Consider the following 20,975-nt stretch of genomic DNA (forward strand, 5'->3'; position numbering starts at 1 on the left):
TTAATTGTTGAAGGGCAGTGTAAGCGGAAGGCAGCTCTTGCCACGAGCAGGGATGCAGGAAAGGGACTCACCGTCCTTGTGATCGGCCAGGATAACCACCCTGCTGCTGGGGAACTTGGCTCCCAGTCGTCCGCCCGTGGGCAGGCTCAGTGAGACCCTGAAGGATTCCTCCTCCTCATAGAGGGAGTCGTCGATGACGAGGACCCGGCAGATCTTCTCAGTCTCATCCCTGGCAAAGTGGAGGATGCTTGTGGGGTCTTTGGGTCGTGAGACATAGTCAGAGGAAGATAACAGTGTGGCGGGAATTGTGCCTGTGGCAGAGCCTGCGGGGATTTGAAAAGACACGGGGAAGACAAGGAGACACGGAATTCCAAGCAGGTCCTATGGGTTCCTCAGATTTTTTTTTTTTTTTTTTTTTTTTTTGCAGTACTGGGGATGAAACCCAGGGGCATTTAACCTCTGAGCTACACTCCAGCCTTATTTTTTATTCCTTCTTTTTATTTATTTATTTATTTATTTTTATTTTATCGGTACACTGTATTCTCATATCATAATGTGGATCATACTGAAAATGGCAGACATTCAGACAGTGCTTGGTGCCCCCCCGCCCCGCTTCCCCTTCCCCCTCCTGACAGTGAGTGTCCAGGTTGACCATGCTACATTCACACTTATACACATATTTGAATGTAGCTTCTCCATTAATCAGCCTCAGCCTTCTTCCTCTCCTACCCCTCCTTTCCAGCTCTGCTGAGGTTTTCCCTCCATTACCTGGAGTCCTCTGATATCCCTAATACTCCCTAGTTTGGGCACATTAGAGAAAACATAAGTCCCTTCTCTTTCTGTGCTTGGCTGATCTCACTTAACATAATGTTCTCCAGGTCTTTCCATCTTCTTGCAAATGACATGATTTTCTTCTTCTTTATAGCTGAGTACAATTCCATTGTGGGTATTTCCCATAATTTTGCAATCCAGGGTCTCACTGAGTTGCAAAGGGCCTCACTAAGTAGCCGAGGCTGTCCATAAATCACGATCCTCCTGTCTCAGCCTCCCAATGCTGGGATTACAAGTGCGCGCCACCATGCTTGGCTCAGATTGTTTTTAGAGAAAGCTATCAGAATTATAAGGCACACATCTCTTCCAGTCATAGATATTAATATTGTAATTAGAAGGGTTTCAGAATAACTCTGGTATTTGGGCAAGATTCAAAGTTAGTGGTCTTTAAATAGGATGTATTGAATATGGTTTGTTTAGATGAGGTCTTAATGAACTAGAGGGTCTTGGGATACAGGGGCTGGTTTAGCCCAAACTTTTCATATTTTAGTTGGGAAAATTGAGGGGCAGAGAAAGTAAGACTAGGAAATCCACAGCATGATAAGGGCATTTGTAGATTGAGCTCGCTAAAAACCTACAGAAGTCTGCAAACTGATTTCAGAGATTGTTCAGAAGAGCGCTACTTACAAGATGTTTCAGGACAATTTTTTTTTTTTTTTTTGGTGGTACTGGGGGTGGAACCCAGAGGCCTTTCTACCTCCAGGCTATACTCCCAGACCTATTTTATATTTTATTTGGAAACAGGCTCTCACTAAGTTGCTGAGAGCCTCACTAAGTAGCAGAGGCTGGCTTCAAACTTGTGCAATCCTCCTGTCTCAGCCTCCCAAGTGCGGGGATTACAAGTGTGGGCCACTACGTCCGGCTTCAGGATAACTTCTTAAAAAAGCAAACGGTAGAATCATTAGGAAGTAACACATTATTTTGTTCTTCTGGGAACATACAATAAGGTCCAAGCCGGAGCTGATAAATATAAAACATATTTCCTAGGGCACGGGGGAGATTAAACAGCAGAGAGACAGGAGGAAACCCTTGCGAGGTGAGCAGCTTGGCTGGGTTTCTTGGGAGGTTGGGACAGAGGATCTCAGGTTAGTGGCCAGCCTTAGCAACTTAATGAGGCCCTTTGCAACTTAGACCTTGTTTCAAAGTAAAAAAATAAAATTGGGCTGGGGTTATAGCTCAGAGGTAGAATGCCCCTGGGTTCCATCCCAAGTACTGCAAAAAACAAACAAACAAAAAGCCTTATTATATATTTTTTCTTTTTTTTATGGTGCTGGGAATTCTACCTCCGAGTTACACCCCCAGACCAATATTATTTCTTATTTGGAAACGGTCTCGCTAGATTGATGAGAGTCCCACTACTTGCCGAGGCTGTCCTCCAACCTGCGATCTTCCTGTCTCAGCCTCCTAAGGACTAGGATTACAAATGTGTGCCACCACGCCAGGTTCTTATTTATATTTTCTACTAGCATCCATGAGCTATTTTCACATATAAGGTCTCATGTGATGCTCACAACGTTTTGTGAGGTAGTCAGAAGAGACGCTTTCACTCTCGTTTTGAGTAAAAGTTTCTCCCTGGCAGAGGAGAGCAGCTTGGAGCAGCAGGGCACTCGCAGGGTGACAGAGAGGCGGGCAGCCACACGGGGGCCATGGCAGACCCAGCTGTCGGGCGCCTGGCCCCGGCTTCCCTCGTCACCCACACTACCCCAGCATCCCGTCCACTTCTAACGATCTTATTGCTGCACCCAAACGCCCCACCAAGCCTCCTACCTCCATGAGTTGAGCATATGACCGTTAGCTCCCGGCGCGCGTCTCCAGCCCGTCTCACTGGGATCAAGAGCTCCCCAACGCCCTCCTCCACTGCATATTCTGCCTCTGGAATGTAAACCGTTGATTCTAGAAAAAAAAATGGCAAAGGACAGTTCAGCAAAACTCAGATTTGGTGGGTGTTATGTTAACACACCTGAGCAGAAATGAGCAGAGTGTCTGACCCTTACTTTTTTTTTTTTTTTGTTGTTGTTGGTACTGGGCTTCCTGGAAACCTTTCTAGCTCTGGGCTACACTCCCAGAACTAGTTTTATATTTTTATTTGGAAACAGGGTCTCTTAAGGCAGCGAGGCTAGCTTCGAATCTGCGCGATCCTCCTGTCTCCGCCTCCCAAGCGCGGGGATTACAAGCGTGCGCCACCCCGCCTGGCCGAATTTTAGATTAGCAAGAGTTCCAAGAGAGGGATGGGCTCCTACAGTGTTTTCTTCTTGCATTGCCCAGAAGCATCTATCTGCAGATTTGATATGGGGAGGAGCGGAGGCGATTAAACGTGGTTGGAACTAGAAAGCTGCTTCAGTTCTCTGCTTCATACTGTGGCTCCCAACAATCTCCTTGAAGTTCTTATTTTTTAAAACAGACACATATATTTTAGTGAGGCTCTCGGCAATTTAGTGAGACCCTGTTTCCAAATAAAATAGAAAATAGGTCTGGGAGTATGACCCAGAGGTAGAAAGCCCCTGGGTTCTACCCCCAGTACCACCAAAATAAATAAATAAATAAAAGAAAATAAAATTTGGTGTCTGTAGTGGGGCGTGGTGGTGCACACTTGTCATCCCAGCTTTTGGGAGGCTGAGAGTGGAGGATCATGTTTCGCGGACAGCCTCAGCTACTTATTGAGGCCCTTTGAAACTCATCGAGACCCTGTTTCAAAATAAAGAATAAAAAATAGGACAGGGGGTGTAGCTTGGAGGTCAAATGCCCTTGGGTTCCATCCCAAACCCGCAAAAAACAAACAAAAAAACCCCTCGGTGTTCTAGTCATTATACATGACTTTTTTTTCCTTCTTTATATTCTTGCCTGAATTAGTTTCAGCAGATACTGCTATCAACTTTTAGGGAAACACTGGCTTTGAGTTACAGAGAGAAAAAGACCAGTGATGGTTGTATTGTCTCCATTTTACCCGCTAAAATAGTCTACTCTCTCGACCCTTCTCAACTCAAAAAGCTGGCATCGTGGAAGGAGCTAAAAGCAAAGTTATCACAACCTGTGAAGAAATGGGTGCCGCAGGGCTGAGCGGTTGAGCGGCCTGTGTCTTCCCCGTCTGGAAGGCCTGCGTCTACCCACCCACTCTAGAGATCAAAGCCCGCGTTTCAAGCTCTGCCTCCCGCCTGGGTCTGAATTGCTTTGGACCACGATGACCACTCCAGAGCCTCAACTGTTCTGCATGCACCTTCCATTTGGCTTCAGAATTGACTCATGTATCCAAGCATTGTCCTCAACAAACCCGATCTCAGGACCTTGGTTTCTACTTCTTTTATAGCCACCAAAGCACAGAACATACAGAACGGTGTTTTTCAAATTGTGTTACAATAAGCCGGGCGTGGTGGCGCACGCTTGTAATCCCCGCGCTTGGGAGGCTGAGACAGGAGGATCGCACGGGTTCGAAGCCAGCCTCAGCTACTTAGTGAGGCTCTCAGCAACTTAGTGAGACCGTTTCCAAATAAAGTATAAAATAGGTCTGGGAGTATAGCCCGGAGGTAGAAAGGCTCTGGGTTCCACCCCCAGTACCACCAAGAAAAAAAAAAAAAAAAAAAAAAAAAAAAACAAAAAAACAAATTGTGTTACAATAAAACTCAGAAAATTTAAAGAATATTCTTTGGAGGTAAAAAAAAATTACGGTGTAATTTAAGAAAACTGGGTTAAAAGAGTTAAACATGTTTCTTTATAAGAGGATTTCTCAGAATCCTTAATAGGCTCAGGTGAATTATTTTGCTTCAAGAGAATCACACACACAAAAATCATTCTTAAGCTTTTTTGACCATAAAAAGACCCACCCCCTGTGTCCATGGACAGTCTCTGATGCTAATGTTGGTGTTCAGTTTGAGTTTGGGATATGATAACAGATTCTTCACGGAGCCCTGCAACATACAAGGCCAACCCCTGGTTGTAAGTTTTGCATTTCCAGGAGCTATCCACATTTTTTCAACCACTGTGATAATCAGTATGTCTCATTATAATTCAAAGATGAATGCTAAAAGCCCCTTAAAGGGAATAATCTACTTTCCCCCCAAAGCGACAGCAAATAGCATGATGACTAGAGTTATTTTTATATATTTAATTTCTCAGGATATTTGCTGAATGAATGAATTAATTAACAAAGTTGACCATTAAAGTAAAAAACAAGGTGTACAACTATAACACAACTTTGTGGAACACATGTTAAAGTGAAGGGGTTGGCAGGTAACCAGTAGCCACATCCAGAACAATGCATGTCTAATCCCCAGATGACCAGGGAGACTGAAAGGATGGGTCTGGGATGAGCCCCCGAAACTAGCCATCTTGGGCAGGGCTGCTCTGCACCAGTGGTATGCAAAAAGTTGGCAGTGAAGGCTTGCATGTTTGTTAAAGGAATTCTGGTAAAGATTCTCTCTGGTTTAATTTCTTATATTCCTTTTCAAAAATCCTGAGAGCAAATTAAAAATAAAATCACTGTCTCAGAGCGACTACCTTTATATTAAACCAGTGTGAATGCATCCAGTGGTTTACAGAGCCCAAGAAAGGCATGGATATTGCAATCAGACCCAGGGACCTGTGTTGATCAACAGAACGCACCAGAGAACGCCACGTACCATCTCCAGGGTCCACAATTTCAACGGTTGCCATTTCTGGAAACTCCAGTGCAGCCATGCTGGGTTCTGACAGAATGATCTGGAATGTTTCTGAGATCTCATACTCGTTGTCAGGTAGGATCCTCACCTTCCAGGTGGCTGTCGTCTGTCCAGGGCTGAATTGCACCTGCTGAGAGCCCTTTTCTTTATAATCCTTGTCTTTGCTTGCAGTTTCATCTTTAGTTTCAATAGCTGAATAAAAATCATTAAACTATTAATCTAAAGCCAAGAGGTGAACAGAATATATTCTCTTTCAAAGTACTTTTTATTATTTATTTATTTTGCGGTACTGGGGATGGAACCCAGGGGTGTTCTACCTCTGACCTAACCCCAGTCCTATTTTTTTTTTTTTAGTCTTTTTTATTTCTTGAAACAGGGTCTCACTGAATTGTGAAGGGCCTCGCTAAGTAGCTGAGGCTGTCCATGAACCGCGATCCTCGGGTCTCCGCCTCCTGAATGCTGGGATTACAAGAGTGTGCCACCATGCCTGACCGCCAAAGTACTTTTTATTGTTGATAGAAGTAGCTATTTAGTGTGTGTGTGTGTGTGTGTGTGTGTGTGTGTGTGTGTGTGTGTTCCTGTGTATGCGTGTGTTTGTGAGTGACTAGGAACTGAGTCTTGGACACGCTAGACAAATGTAGCTGCACTGAGCTATATCCCCAGCTTTTTAAAATTTTTAGAGTCTCACTAAGTTGCCCAGGCTAACCTCTAACTGAAGATCCTCCTGCCTCAGCCTCCTGAGTTGCTGGCATTACAGGCACGCAACACCAGACAGTACTTCTTTGGTTTCAAAAGACACCGATAAATGGTCCTTCTCAGCTAAAAGAGTGTAAGTAAGCAGATGTGAACTGAATTGAGAGGAAATCAAGAAGGAGGATAGAAAGAAGAGAGTAGGGAACAGTGGCTGGCTTGTTTTAATATTTACTTACCCAAGCCTCTGATGTGCTGAGTGCTGCAGACCCAGAGACAAGACACTGTCCCAGCCTCTAGAAAGCTCACAGCGTACACAGAAGACTCTAGGCCTGAGCTATACAGAAGCGGGGTCTCTGGTTGTTTATTCAGTGAGGATAAGTATTTTTAAGAGAATGTCTTATTACTGATAATTGCAATTTCTATGGTCTTGGAGGGAACAACTAGGCAGGCTGATTTCTCATGCAGATCTTAACTCAGTAGTGGCTCCTTTCCTCAAGTGTCTAGTGATTTTTGATTGTGTGAGAATTCTTAGTAATTTTTCAGGCAACTAGGTCAGTGGCAGTGGGAATAGAGAAGTGGGGATAGATTGGAACTCTGTTAGGAAATAGAAATTTATGGGTTACTGAGGAGACCGCTGCCACCACCACCATCACCACCAATAACAACATAGGATTAAAAACCTAATATTAGCCGGGCACAGTGACATACACCCGCAATATCAGTACTTGGGAGATGGAGACAGGAGGATTCCAGGTTTGAGGCCAGCCTCAGCAACATAGTGAGACTCTATTTTATTTATTTATTTTTTGGTGGTACTAGGGGTGGAACCCAGGGGCTTTTCTACCTCTGGGCTATACTCCCAGACCTATTTTATACTTTATTTGGAAACAGGGTCTCACTAAGCAGCTGAGGCTGGCTTTGAACCTGTGCGGTCCTCATATCTCAGCCTCCCAAGCACTGGGATTACAAGCATGCACCACCACGCCTGGCTATGAAACCCTATTTTAAAAGAAAGAATAAGCCGGGAGTGGTGGCGCACGCTTGTAATCCCCGCACGGGTTCGAAGCCAGCCTCAGCTACTTAGTGAGGCTCTCAGCAACTTAGTGAGACCCTGTTTCCAAATAAAATATAAAGAAAAGAATAAAATTGGCTGGGGATGAATCTTGAAGATAGAACATCTCTGCGTTCAGTGCCTTGTAACACATATTCTGTTTCTCTCTCTCCAATGTTATATATAAAGGTGAAAGGTGCTATCCCGTCAAGACTAAGTAAGTCCTCCCCTCAGCAAAGCGTTCAAACAGCATTCCAGTATTGTTTGATTGTTAACATCCCAACGAGTGTCTAATAAAACAAGGGTACCATGCCTCACCGCTCTTGGTCCTGTTACAAGGATTAGAGTCTGCATTTATTTGACCGTGTGCAACCAAATATCCCAAGCTGACGCCAGCCACGGCGAAAGACTTCACGTAAGTGAGATCCAGAGCTTCTGTGCAATTCCTCTGCCTGGTTTTCAAATAACCAGAGATCTTGTAGAAGACACCCAAAGTTGTGAAGCAAGAACACAGTACCGAAGGCAGGACAGCAAGCATTGTTTTGGCCAAGTTGCTATAGAAAGACTGTGTTCACACAGTCTCATAGCCAAGAGTGAATATCTGGTATTTAGGAGGAAACCTTTCTGGCCGTGTGTTGGGAATGGAGGACCAATGGGGGAGTGAGTGATATACGGACGCTTATGCAGAGCAGGCGGCACTGCGATGGGAATAAAGCAGGCCACTGGCCGGGTGCTTCATGTATTTGGTGAGCACTGGCTCATGCAAGGGCTGACGATGTCCCACAGAATCAGATACCCTCCAGAAGTTTTCATGGGAAGATAAGCAGAGGAGCAGGTGGCTTCCATTCTGTCGGACAGTGCCACGGCGTCTTAATGCCAGGCACCGTGGAGTGACCGCCTGCTGTATGCCAAGGACCAGGCTAGGTTTATTTAGAATGATGGTTAGGTATCGTCGACCGACATATCTTGAGGTGAATTCCTGACACACAGAGAAACCGAAGCTCTTGAAACATTGCAGAGAAAAACAGGAAGTGAAACACCACAGTTTTGTTATTTCTTTCCTCTGAGATCCTGTGCTGGGTTACTGGCCTGCACCTGAGGTAGGGAGGGGGTCCTGGGAGGACACTGGAGCATCTGAGTATAGGCTTTGGGGCTCACTTCTGTGGCTATGGTTTTAGGCAGTATTATACAGAAGAAAAGGAAAGACCTGCCGTCCTAGTAATAGCAGATGCTGGGTGCTACCTACCACACGCCCTATGTTGCTAGGGGGAGGACAGACAGCAGATGTGTAGACTCATCCCATGTGCCTGGGGTGATAAGAGCTGCGAAGAGCCGCAGGCAGGGCCCGGGGACTGGCCGGGATGGAGGAGCTGGTTTAGCTCAACAGGAAGGTCTACTGAGGGCTTGCATTAGTTTGCAAATATTCAAATGGTTCTGGGCAGATAGACTTCTCTTCTTCTGAGCCAGGATATTAAAATACTTCCCGACACATTAACCGAAATCCACAAAAGATCTGGAGGTAAAAAACTGGAGGTGGAGCTCTACAAGAGAAAGGGCATCTCCGCGGCAGGTGTTGGCTGCCAAGTTGCGCCATGCATTGGTGAAGTAGCCCAGGTGTAGACTGCGGCGCTGGCTGACCTCTGTCCTACGGAAACAGTCCTATCCATGTCTCGGGCCCGCAGAGGAGACAGACACCGGGAAAGCACGCCTCTTCTTGCTTTTCTATTTTCTCTTGAGCCTGTTTTTGCCTGGCTTCTCTCCAACAGTTTTATGTTGTTGGCTGGATGCTGAGTAGAGTCCTGATGGACAGGGAGACTCAGTACTCATTTGTAGAATAAAGTTAAAGCCTTCCTCTCTATCTGTCTCCTCAACAGATGAGGAAAAGAAAGCAAAATGATCTCTGCAACTTTGGGCAGGGAAAGATGTTAGAAAAATGTAATACACTCTTAGAACAATTATTAATTATTAGTGATGGTAATGAGGTTTGTTGTGCAGGCATTACATATATGTGGAGATAAGAAGATGTATTTCTGTATTAGGTCCTTGTAAAACATAGGAAGAGCTATATAATCCTAGTACATGGGAGAATGAGGCAGGAGGATCGCAAGTTCGAGGTCAGACTCGGCAACTTAGTGAGACCCTGTTTCAAAACAAAACAAAACAAAACAAAACAAAACCTGAAGGGTGTAACCCTGAGGTAGAATTCTCCTGGGTTCAAGTCCTAGTATCCTCCCCTCAACAAACAAACAACAACAAAAACAAAACAAAAAGATTTGATACCCTACGTGTTTTCAAGAAACCTGTAATCTAATATTTGAGTTAAAACAATTATACATAATTATGAGAAACAGAATTAAAAATAATGATATATACTGTATAATTCTTCAAAAGAAAGGGCTAGAACTAAACATTATAATGTGTCATATGCTTAAAGACAATTATTTATTTATTTTTATTTTTTGGTGGTACTGGGGTTCCTGGAAGCCCTTCTACCTCCCAGACCTATTTCATATTTTTATTTGGAAACAGGGTCTCTTAAGCCAGCGCGGCTGGCTTCGAACCTGCGCGATCCTCCTGTCTCCGCCTCCCAAGCGCGGGGATTACAAGCGTGCGCCACCACGCCCGGCTAAAAGACAATTTTGAAAGAAATTGAGTGACCTGTGGATTGTGGGATGGCTAGACAATGTCTTCATTTCCCTAGAGTCCTTCTAAGTTACACAAGAAAAAAATACAACCTGCTAAAACAAAGAAAATAGAATTGAAAATATATCTATATTTAAGCCTATGGCTCATGTGAAGCTTAAACGATAGCACAACTTAATTTTCCTACGTAGTTTTGTTGAGGCTCTCCCAAAATACCCCTTAAAAACTGCACTTAGTATTTATTGCTTCTTTCAATCTATTCTTTTATAATTATATTTAAGTTTGCAGGTCAACCCTCTGTGGCCTTTTGCCAACAGCCAATCCCAAGCGACTTACTGATGAAGGATGCTTCTTCAAGATACCCTCTGCGCCCGAGGGTCACTTCGAGGAACACGCAGTCTTCATCCACAATGTAGTACTCTTTCTCCAAAGAAATCCAAGCCCAGTTTAGATGGAAAGGTTGGTCTGTTAGTTCATTTCCTCCTGTGATTGACAGGGGCACAGGGAAGTCAGTGGGAGTATTTGATGGGAAAATTTAATAATCAGGATATACATTTTGCTTCTGAAGTCAGGTGCTTCAAATCCCGTGCTTGTTTTGTTTTGGGGTAGCGGGGGAGAGAGAAAGTTATTTGCTTATCTAGAGAATGTCTGGAGGCCCATCCTGAGCCCTATTATCCCTGCTTAATGTGCAGGAAATCAGGTGTCTCCTCTCTCTTTCTTGTCTCCTCTCTCTTTCTCTCTCTCTCTCTCTCTCTCTCTCTCTCTCTCTCTCTCTCTCTCCTCTCATCTTTCTTTCTTTCTTTCTTTCTTTCTTTCTTTCTTTCTTTCTTTCTTTCTTTTCTTTCTTTCTTCCTGTACTGGGGATTGACTTGAGGGTTGTTCAACCTCCAAGCTACAGCCAAGACCTTTTTATTTTGTTTTATTTTTTACTTTGAACAGGGTCCCCCCAAGTTGCTGAATCTGACCTTGAACCTCTGATCCTCTTGTTTCAGCTATTCAAGTACTGGGATTACAGGTCCGGCGGGTGTCTTGTATTTCTAAGGGGCCTCATCAGGATTCCAAAGAACCAGAGGTTGCTAGCTCTACAGTCAGGGTGTACCTGACAAAGAGTAAAGTCAGCGCAGCCCTCTCCCTAAATTGTGGGTTCTGGCCCTCAGCTACAAGGAATTTCAGCACAAAGCAGATTCTGAGGACAGCCTCAGCAACACAGCAAGACTTTTAGCAACCTAGAGAGACCCTGTTTCTTTTCTTTTCTTTTTTCTTTTCTTTTCTTTCTCTTTCCTTTCCTTTCTTTTCTTTTTTTTTCAGTACTGGGAATGGGATCCAGGGGCATTCTACCTCTGAGCCACATGCCCAGGCTTAATTTTTTTATTCTTTAGTTTTGAAACAGGGTCTCACTGAGTTGCAAGGGAACTCACTAAGGAGCAGAGGCTGTCTGCAAACCGTGACCCTCCTGGTTCCACCTCCTGAATGCTGGGATTACAAGCGTGCACCACCACGCCTGGCCCGAGACCCTATTTCAAAATAAAAAAATAAAGAGGCAGGGGTGTAGCTTGAAGGTAGAATGTCCCTGAGTTCAGTTCCTAATAACACACACACACACACACACACACACACACACACACACACATTTGAGTTGCATAAGCACCTACCCATCATGCACTTGCAAATAATATCTCTAACGAGTCATTTTGAAAAGACTTCACAGTGCCTCAGTGTGAGAAAATTGTTACTCTGACTTGGGTCTAGATGCACACAGCTCCCACGGCATGTCTATGGATTATAAGTACAATAGTCTTGTGCTTTTCAATAGGACTATTAATTCAGGGGAAAAAGTAACATGAGATAGAGGAATTTTCAAATTAAGTAAAACAAAAAGCCAAACTGCATATCAGCTAGACCTTCAGTTTCCTCTTTTAGCTGTCTACCATGTTTCTGGAGCCGTCCGCAACAATTTCAAAACTCTACCTTGTTGGGTAAAATATACCACATCTCATTTCTGACAAAGGCTGTTCCTCCAGCTGATGGTGCAATCTCATTTCCCAGTCTTTTGCTCAATTGACTTCTGCTCCATTACTCTCTGGCTCTGCTCAAGCTCCTCCCTTTCAGTGCTCCAGCATGCAACCTCCTCCCTCCCAAAGCTGGGACAGAGAAAGGAACTCTTTCTTGGAGTCTCAAACACCACAGGCTCAGGGTGCATTCATTTTTGAGTAATACTAGGCTACTTTTGTGCAACTACACATTAGGGTCTTTGGGAAAGAAGAAAAAAGAAAGAAAGGAAAGACAGAAAGACAGACAGAAAGGAAGGAAAGAAGGAAGGAAGGAAACTAAGGAACAATAAAGAAATGAGATATCTGTGTTCATCTCTCTCGCTGTAGCCTCCTAAACCACAGGAGGTTAGCTCCCAGAATATGCTCCTGAATTCACTTCTGTAGCCACTGGAGATGTGGGCAGGCAGTGAGGGAGAGGCATTGTGATCACTTGGTGGGTGGGGGTAGGAGCAGTGGATGGCAGGTGCCAAGGCTTCTAGCTCTAATTCGGTAACAAAGAGGTGGTTGGTATATTCTTTTTGGACATGTCCCCACGCTGTCTTGATGATCTACTTGGCTCTCCATTTGGGAGAATAGAAACCAACATGTTACTGCCATTTATAGCAATGCAAGTTTTCTGTGTTTTTTTTTTTCCCCTCCTTAAAAAAAAAAAAAGAGTTCTTCAATACAAGCACAGTGGAAGCAATGTAAAATAAATACGTAAAACTAAAGACCACAGGTTTTCTTGGATTTTTTCATATGCTTTGTGTGGAGGGGCACCACATGCTGCCTTTGACCTAAAATAAAACCCAAAGAAATCAAGACCTTGAGGATTTAATAAAATATACTGTTGGGTGGTGTATTCATTTCGAGTTACCCCTCCATGCCAGTCTGGTATGGAGCTGTATTTCTACCTTTCTAATAAACTTCTTTAAATCTTAAAAATATACATACTGTAAGGTTGGGTTAGTGGAAGTTTGCAACGAGTAGAAAAATAGAAATACACTGATTTGCCATCGCATGGACTGTGGTGGTTACTCTTGGTTTTCGATTGGACTGAGTTGAGAGCCGCCCAAGCATTACATAAAGCATCCTTCTGGGTGTGTCTGTGAGGGTGGTGCCAGAGATGATTGGCATGCAGCTCAGCAAACTGAGGAGAGGACCCGCCCCCGAGGTAGAAGCACCATCCTATAGGCTGGAGGCCCAGATGGGACAAGAAACGGAAGTAAGCGCGCCTGCCTACTTCTGGAAGTGGTACTTGTTTGCTGTGTCACGGCCAAAGGCTGTGTCACTCCGTGTCCTTCAGCCCTTGAACGCGGGCTTGCACCAGTCACTTTCCTCTGGGCTTCCAGGCTCTCAGCCTCAGGCCCGGGCTGGACCACCGGCCCCTCTCGTTCTGAGGCCCCAGCTTCTTGCACTGAGCAGACACTGCCTTCCTGCTCTCTAGCCTGCGGACGACCACTGTGGAACTATTCAGCTTCTGTCCGTGTAAGCCAACCTCGTCACCCCCCTAGAATGATAAATATACTAGGTTGGTTCTGCCCCTCGGGAGAACCCCAACAGGGCCATCTCTGCTTAGGAGCTGCGGCCTCCCATAGATTAACAGGAAGGGAGAAAGCACCGTGCCTTGGTTCTTCTCAGGAGTGTGTAGGAATGAGGTAGGATGCTTGAAACAAACTTCCACCTGAGAATATATATATATATATATATATATATATATATATATATATATATATATATATCTTCCTGGAGATCAAAATAATTATGCTTATTTTTGTACACAGTCTAGGATGGTGCAGAGAAAGTGACTGGGTATTTTGTATACTGAACTAGGGACTCTGTTTCCCCATTTCCACTTCATTCTATTTTCTTTTCCATCGGAGGTAAAGATTTTGATTCCTCTGTTCAGGGCTAGGGGACCCTGGGACTTGCTGTATCTTAAACCTTTTTTTTTTTTTTTCCTTCAGTTTGAATACATCTGTTCTCAGTAGCACGGACTCCATAGTCACTCTTCCGATTACTGTGTGGAATAATTTGCACTAATTTCCAAAATACTAATTTGATGATAGCTTAATTTTTTATTTTTGTTTTCTTAAGCTTTTCCTCTTCTGTGTTGAGATAGTTGTAAGGATTAAAGGTGACGAGGGATATGGACGTTTGGGGAAACTTTGAATTTCCTTAAACTAAGTTTGCAGGCCTTGGAGTGAGAAGACATGATCTCTCCCCACTGGCCGAGATCATGGATGGAAGACAGATTGGGGTGCCCGGCGGGCTGGGGTGGTGGGGCCTACTCAGATGGACCATAGGGAACTGTTTCTTTCTTCAGGTTAAAAAAAAAAAAAGTTGAAGCCAGGTGTGGTGGCACACGCTTGTAATCCCTGCATTTGGGAGGCTGAGACCTGAAGGATCGCGGTTCGCGGACAGCCTCAGCTACTTCGTGAGGCCCTCTGCAACTCAGTGAGACCCGGTTTCAAAATAAAGAATAAAAAATAGGGGAGGGGGTGTAGCTTGGAGGTCAAATACCCCTGGGTTCCATCCCCAGACCCGCAAAAAAAGTTGAAACCAGGCATTGTGGCATATAGAAGTAATCTCAGTACTTGGGAGGCTGAAACAGGAGGATCACAGCTTGAAGGCCAGCCTCAGCAGCTTAGCGAGTTCCTCAGCAACTTAGTGAGACCTTATTTAAAAAATAAAATAAAATTAAAGTAGGGCTGGGGGTGTAGCTTGGAGGTAGAATTCTCTTGGGTTCAATTGTAATTCGTGCACACACACACACACACGTACATGGTTGAATGTCAGCAATTTCATAGTTGTCTTGACAGGATGTACTGGAAGAGGCCTGGATTCAGCGCGAGGCGGCCTGGGCTGGAATCCTGGCGGCACCGTGAGCTAGCCATGGTCCTGGACGAGTCGTTGCTTCTCAGCATCTCATTTCTGCACCTCGGAGAGGAGGGAGTGGAACTGGGGCCTCTCTGGAACTCCTTTTCTTTTTGGGGGGGAGAGTATGAGGGATTGAACCCAGAGACATCCTACTTTTGAACCACACTCCAGCCCTACTTTTTAGTTTTTATTTTGAAACAAGGTCTCACTAAATTGCGGAGAGCCTCACTAAGTAGCTGAGGCTGTCCAGGAACCTGCGACCCTCCTGTCTCAGCCTCCCAAGTACTGTAATTACAAGCGTGCACCACCCACGCACAGCTTCGGAACTCCTTTTCAGGTCTAACCTGGTAGGATTCCTTGGCCTCCTTTGTTTTGGTATCACAGGATGGAAAGAACATGAGTACTCACGTCCCTGTTTGGACAGGCGACCTACTCAGCAGAAGAAGTCGGTGTGACCTGATGGATTACGTGTGGGCTTTCAGCCCTCTGAACACCTGTGAGGAGCGTATGTTCTCCAGAGGCTGCAGGGACCGCCTGGGCACCAAGTGCACGGGTGCACCCAGAGGCACCAACTTGATCTGGCTGTGGGTCAACCAGATGTCCGTCTTGAAGGGTGGCGTAGGGACCTGCGACATCAGAGAAGTAAAGCACCTGCGGATCCGTCACTGTGCCCTCTCGAGGCACAGAGCCAGGAAATGGGGTGGAGAGTCTTCCAGAGAAATCTTTCACAAAATGAGAAAAACGATGTGCTTTGCCTTCTCACAGAGTATAGTATTCAATTTTTCATAGTTTACTGCTTTTTCCCATGTTCTATAAATCGCTTCTGTCACCCTGATCATCTCTGCTTATACTGGATTGGCCTCAGTAAAGAAATCGTGTCATAGATATATATTTCCTGGAAAGCCGCACTGCAGTCGTAGCCCTGGGGAAGGCTGGTCCCTGACCCAGCCGAGCCCTGCACTTCCTCATGGGTGCGGAACACAGGAGCCGCCCCCAGGGAGTGTTACTGACTTATTCTCTTGTGAATAAAGAGAGAGCGGTCACAACCCCATCCCACTTATATGCATAATGTGCTTAAAAAAGACATCCAATGATCCTAAAAGCTATTTATCAGTGTGAGGAAAGGGGGAGCCATATGAGAGTCCACATGAAAGGGGAGGGGCTACAAAGGAAATCGCAGCGGGCTTAAAATCAAGTCCTACTGGTTGCAGGACATATTTTATGCAATGGTGTTCAGTGACGTGTGTGTAAGTGGCTTTGGCTGAAACTTGGAACCGTCCAAATGCCACCAGGTGAAGGGGGGAGTGTGTGATGATCTCTGGTGTAAAGTTCTGTTTGAAGTCCGAGGAAACAGTAACTAGAGAAGAGAGGCTGGGAGCACGAAAGTAAACCGCAGCACAGCTCCGTAGCAGTAATCCCCACTGCTAGCATCAGTGGAGCCAGAGAACCAACAGATGTCATTAGCCCAGCTCTTGGCAAGCACTTATGGGGCTGAGAATTTAAAACTGAACTTTGCTTTCTAGGGGAAACATTCCATTTGCCAGCAATTCCTTCTACAAATCAACAATTGCTAGATAAATAAAAAGCTTCCACTCAATGGACAAACTCGAGGGCAAAAAAGTTTCTTTTTCTAGAAACAAAAATAATGCCTTTTTTTTTCTTAAGGCATGAGGTATAAATGATCCCAGTGGGATCCAGCTGAAGCAGTCCACTGCCAAACTCATAAATCCTACAGACGCTGGAGGAAAATGGAGTGGGCGTGTCAGGCATCACTTTGAACGACGCTGTAAGTGGTGACGATATGAATGTAGCGTGGGTCACGGCTGAGTCGCGTCTAGTGGCAGGCCAGATGGGAATACGGCTTGCAGCTGTGGCAAAGAGAATTTAGCTTAAAAATTATTTAAAGTATATAATATTAAAATGAAAATGTTTTTTAAGACTTTAGAGTCTGTGTACTATTTGATGAATTATCTTGCCAGAGAATATATTTCAAATATGGAAAATGTACAAAAGAATGATCCAGGCTTCTGGCCTCGTCTTTCCTTTTTTCTTATTGAGTGAGGTATAAAAAGCTGTGTCTAGCCAGCCATGGTGGCGCACGCTTGTATTCCCAGTCCTTGGGAGGCTGAGACAGGAGGATCACACGGTTCGAAGCCAGCCTCAGCTACTTAGTGAGGCTCTCAGCAACTTAGTGAGACCCTGTTTCCAAATAAAATAAAAAATAAGTCTGGGAGTGTGGCCCAGGGGAAGAAGGCCCTGGGTTTTTCCATTTCCAGTAAAACACACACACACACACACACACACACACACACACACACACACACACGGCTTGTGGTTGCAAACAGAGTACAGGAGGCCACTGTATATGGATCAGGATTGATCCCTCTCTCTCCTCCCCTCTAGCCTGTCTTTCTGTTTTCTTCCTCTGAATCCTTCCCACATATCTGCCTTACCCTCTCTCTCTCTCTTTCTCTACCTTTGTGTATTCAGGAGCTCTTTCCAGTTTCTAGAAGTCTGGTTGGTATTTGTGTACACTCTCATTTAAAAACTTAAAATGTGCCGGGGGTACCGCACTTGTAATCCCAGCGCTTGGGAGGCTGAGACAGGAGGGCTGCAGGTTGGAGGATGGCTTTAGCAGGTGACGAGACTCTCATCAACCTAGCAAGAGTTTGTTTCAAAATAAAAATAATATTGCAGGACAAAAAAACCAGTAAGACTTAAAATGTAAGAATGATTATTTAATAAGCATGACCTACACAGGGTTTTCTTTTTCTCTTTTCTCTTCTGCCTCTTTACTCTGTTTCTTTTTTTTTTTTCTTGTGATTTTGGGGACTGGACTCAGGGGAATTCTACCTCTGAGTTATACCCCCAGCCCTTTTTTTGTTTTTGTTTTTGGAACGGGGTCTTGCTAGGTTGCTGAAAGTCTCAGCACTTGCTGAAGCTGTCCTAGAACCGGCGTCCTCCTGTCCTAGCCTTCCATGTACTGGGGTTACAGGTGTGTGCAACCACCCCAGGCTTCTGATGGGTAAATTTGTGTGCTTACCTTGGCCAGGGTACATGCCTGCCCCAGTACTATGCCATTTTAAAAATGGAGTCTAAAGCTGGGCGTGGCGGCGCACGCTTGGAATCCCAGCATTTGGGAGGCTGAGACCGGAAGATCGCAGTTCATGGACAGCCTCGGCTACTTAGTGAGGCCCTCTGCAACTCAGTGAGACCCGGTTTCAAAATAAAGAATACAAAATAGGGGAGGGGGTGTAGCTTGGAGGTCGAATGCCCCTGGGTTCCACTCCCAGACCCGTAAAAAAAAAAAAAAAAAAAAAAATTAAATAAATACATAATAAAATAAAAATGGAGTCTATGTTCTGTCTAGATATTTCCTTACATATTGATGACAACTATATTTTGAATCTAAACAAATACAGAAGTATTTAGAGTGTTCTCATGATAAAAATGAAATTTAAATAAAATTTTATATAAATGACAAAAATATAAAAATATCTCTGAAAATAGAGAAACCGATGATATGGAAAAATCTTTAAAAGAAAACTTATAATACATGTTCATGGGAAGATTTGGACTGCTAAAGTCCATGAGAAAAAAATACATGACATTAATTAATTTGTGATACTGGGGATTGAGTCCAGGAGCATATTCTACCTCTGAGCTATACCCCCAACCTTATTTTCATTTGTTTTTTCAGTACTGGGGATGTAACTCAGAGACATTCTACCTCCAAACTATACCCCAGCCCTATTTTTTATTCTTTATTTTGAAACAGGGTCTCATTGAGTTGCAAAGGGCCTCACTAAGTAGCTGAGGCTGGCGGCGAACCGTGATCCTTCCGTCTCGGCCTCCCAAATGCTGGGATTACAAGTGTGCGCCACCACGCCCAGCTCTTGTTTTCACTTTGGTTTTAAAACGGTCTCAGACTTCCAAGTACTGGGATTACAGGTACATGACCACACCAGCTCAAATGCTTCATTTCGGGTGGAGGTTAGTGAAAAATAAATCTCCTTAAATTAAAGCCCACCCATCCCTTGCATTTTATCTGCAGAGCTCTTGATTCACTGTATTGAAAATAAATACTCAGGGGGAAGAAGGATGTGCCTTTGTTCTCTGTAATTCATCTGTATAAGTAACTTCGGCAACTGAGATTCTAATACTGGGTAACACGTACATAGCTAAACACTGCGTAGTAAATCAAACAACCTTCAAATCAACAAAGACGGGAAATGGCGAGTCCATGGCCAGTCTTCCCTTGAATAATGGTTTCGCTCCAGCAGTTACAGCCAGTCACTTAAAAGGACTAGAAGTTCATTGTCTTAAGAAACTCATTTTCTCTTCTCCTGACTTCGTGCCGGCTGGCATACATTCCGCTTTTCTTTCATCAGAAGAGGCAGGGACCACGGGCCATTTTTAATGTCTTAAGTTTGTTGGTTGAGTAACACGGCTGGGCCTCCGCCCTCCCAGGCCGCTTCCAGCTGTCACGCAGCCAGCCCAACACAGCGGCCACCCAGCATGGCAGTGCCGTCCCCCATCACTAAACAGGATGCCCCGCTCCTTGAAACACGCTGTGTGAATGTGACGGTTTACCCAGCTGGTCTTAGAGGGATTTCAATTTCCTCTCTTTTGCTGGGATTTCTTTTTTAGCCCAGTTGCCCAATATTCTTAGTTTTATTTTATTAAAAAAATTTTTTTTGTGTGGTATTGGGGATGGAACTCAGTGGCATTCTACCTCCAAGCTGCACTTCAGCTCTATTTTTTTTTTTCTTTATTTTGAAACCGGGTCTCAGCGAGTTGCAAAGGGCCTCACTAAGTAGCTGAGGCTGTCTGCGAACCGTGATCCTCCAATTTTAGCCTCCTGAATGCTGGGATTACAAGCGTGCGCCACCACGCCTGGCTTATTCTTAGCTTTTAAAAGGTAAACATCATAAGCAAATCATTCTGCTTCGGATAATTTTTTTTTTTTTTTCGGTATCAGGGATGGAACCCAAGGGCATTGTACCTCCTAGATACAACCCTAGTCTTTTCATTTCTTTTTTTATCATTTCTTTTTTATTTTTATGTGGGACATCTTGAAAATGGCATACACTCAGACTGTGCCTGGTGCCCTCACCCTTCACTCCCTCCTTAGCCCCCCCTTTTCTTTTCATTTCTGAAACAGGGTCTCACTGAGCTGCGAAGGGCCTCGCTAAGTAGCTGAGGCTGTCCTCGAACCTCAATCCTCCGGTCTCCCGAATGCTGGGATTTCAAACACGCACCACCACGCCTGGCCAGAATTTTTCACTTCTAGAAATAGCACATTGCACACCTTCTCCAGCACAGTTATTAGATTTCACTTTGGCCAAAGATGATAAAAGGGGTTTATTATATGATATGGGGGTTACTTTAAAAATAGAATTATTACTTTTATGTAAATTTTTTTAAATAAAGGAGGACTGAAGTCGTATAATAGCAATGTATGAAGCCATCACTGCCAACCTCACTAACATTTACGAGAGGGAGGAAGGGGCTCAGTGGGGATGAGGAAGGAACACGCCAAGTGCTCTGTGCACGTGTGTTTGTATCACTTTGAATCTCACTACGATGTATAGCTACAATGCACTGATAAGTTACAAAACACATCAAGAAAAAGCTGGGCGTGGTGGCGCACGCTTGTAATCCCCGCGCTTGGGAGGCGGAGACAGGAGGATCGCACAGGTTCAAAGCCAGCCTTGCTGACTTGAGACCCTGTTTCCAAATTTAAAAAAAAAAATATATATATATATATATATATATACAGACATATATATATATACAGACATATATATATATATATATACAGACATATATATATATATAGATACACACACACACACACACACACACACACACACACACACACACACACAAACACAATAGGTCTGGGGAGTGTAGCCCGGAGGTAGAAGGGCTTCCAGGAACTCCAGTACCACCAAAACAAAACACATCAAAAGGATGAACAGTAAAAGGAAAGGCAGAAATATTAGCTTGGAGGTAGAATGCCTCTGAGTTCTGCCCCACCAAGCAGAAGAAAGGAATGTAAATAAAGTCACAGACAAAGTGTACTGAAGAGCCGGAAGACCCAAGGATCAGGGACAAGGATGGACATGATGAGTGTCCAGAGCTAACTGGACAAGCTGGGCCAAAGAAATAGGAAACAAAGAAAAAGGCCGA

General features: G+C 44.4%; 1 protein-coding gene across 1 annotated transcript in view; it reads right to left on the reverse strand.

The window, feature by feature from the left end:
- FREM3 (FRAS1 related extracellular matrix 3) overlaps positions 1-20,975 on the reverse strand; it is a gene marked incomplete at both ends in the record, with an annotated part of 33,883 nt that continues 12,908 nt past the window's right edge. Inside the window, 4 exons of the mRNA XM_080697150.1 lie at positions 1-323; positions 2,599-2,724; positions 5,445-5,675; positions 10,207-10,353. Coding sequence (XP_080553276.1) covers positions 1-323; positions 2,599-2,724; positions 5,445-5,675; positions 10,207-10,353 — 827 coding nt within the window. The remainder of the gene's footprint in view (positions 324-2,598; positions 2,725-5,444; positions 5,676-10,206; positions 10,354-20,975) is intronic.

The sequence above is a fragment of the Muscardinus avellanarius genome (genome assembly GCF_963383645.1).
Source record: "Muscardinus avellanarius genome assembly, chromosome: 6".
In the NCBI taxonomy this organism is placed as follows: domain Eukaryota; kingdom Metazoa; phylum Chordata; class Mammalia; order Rodentia; family Gliridae; genus Muscardinus; species Muscardinus avellanarius.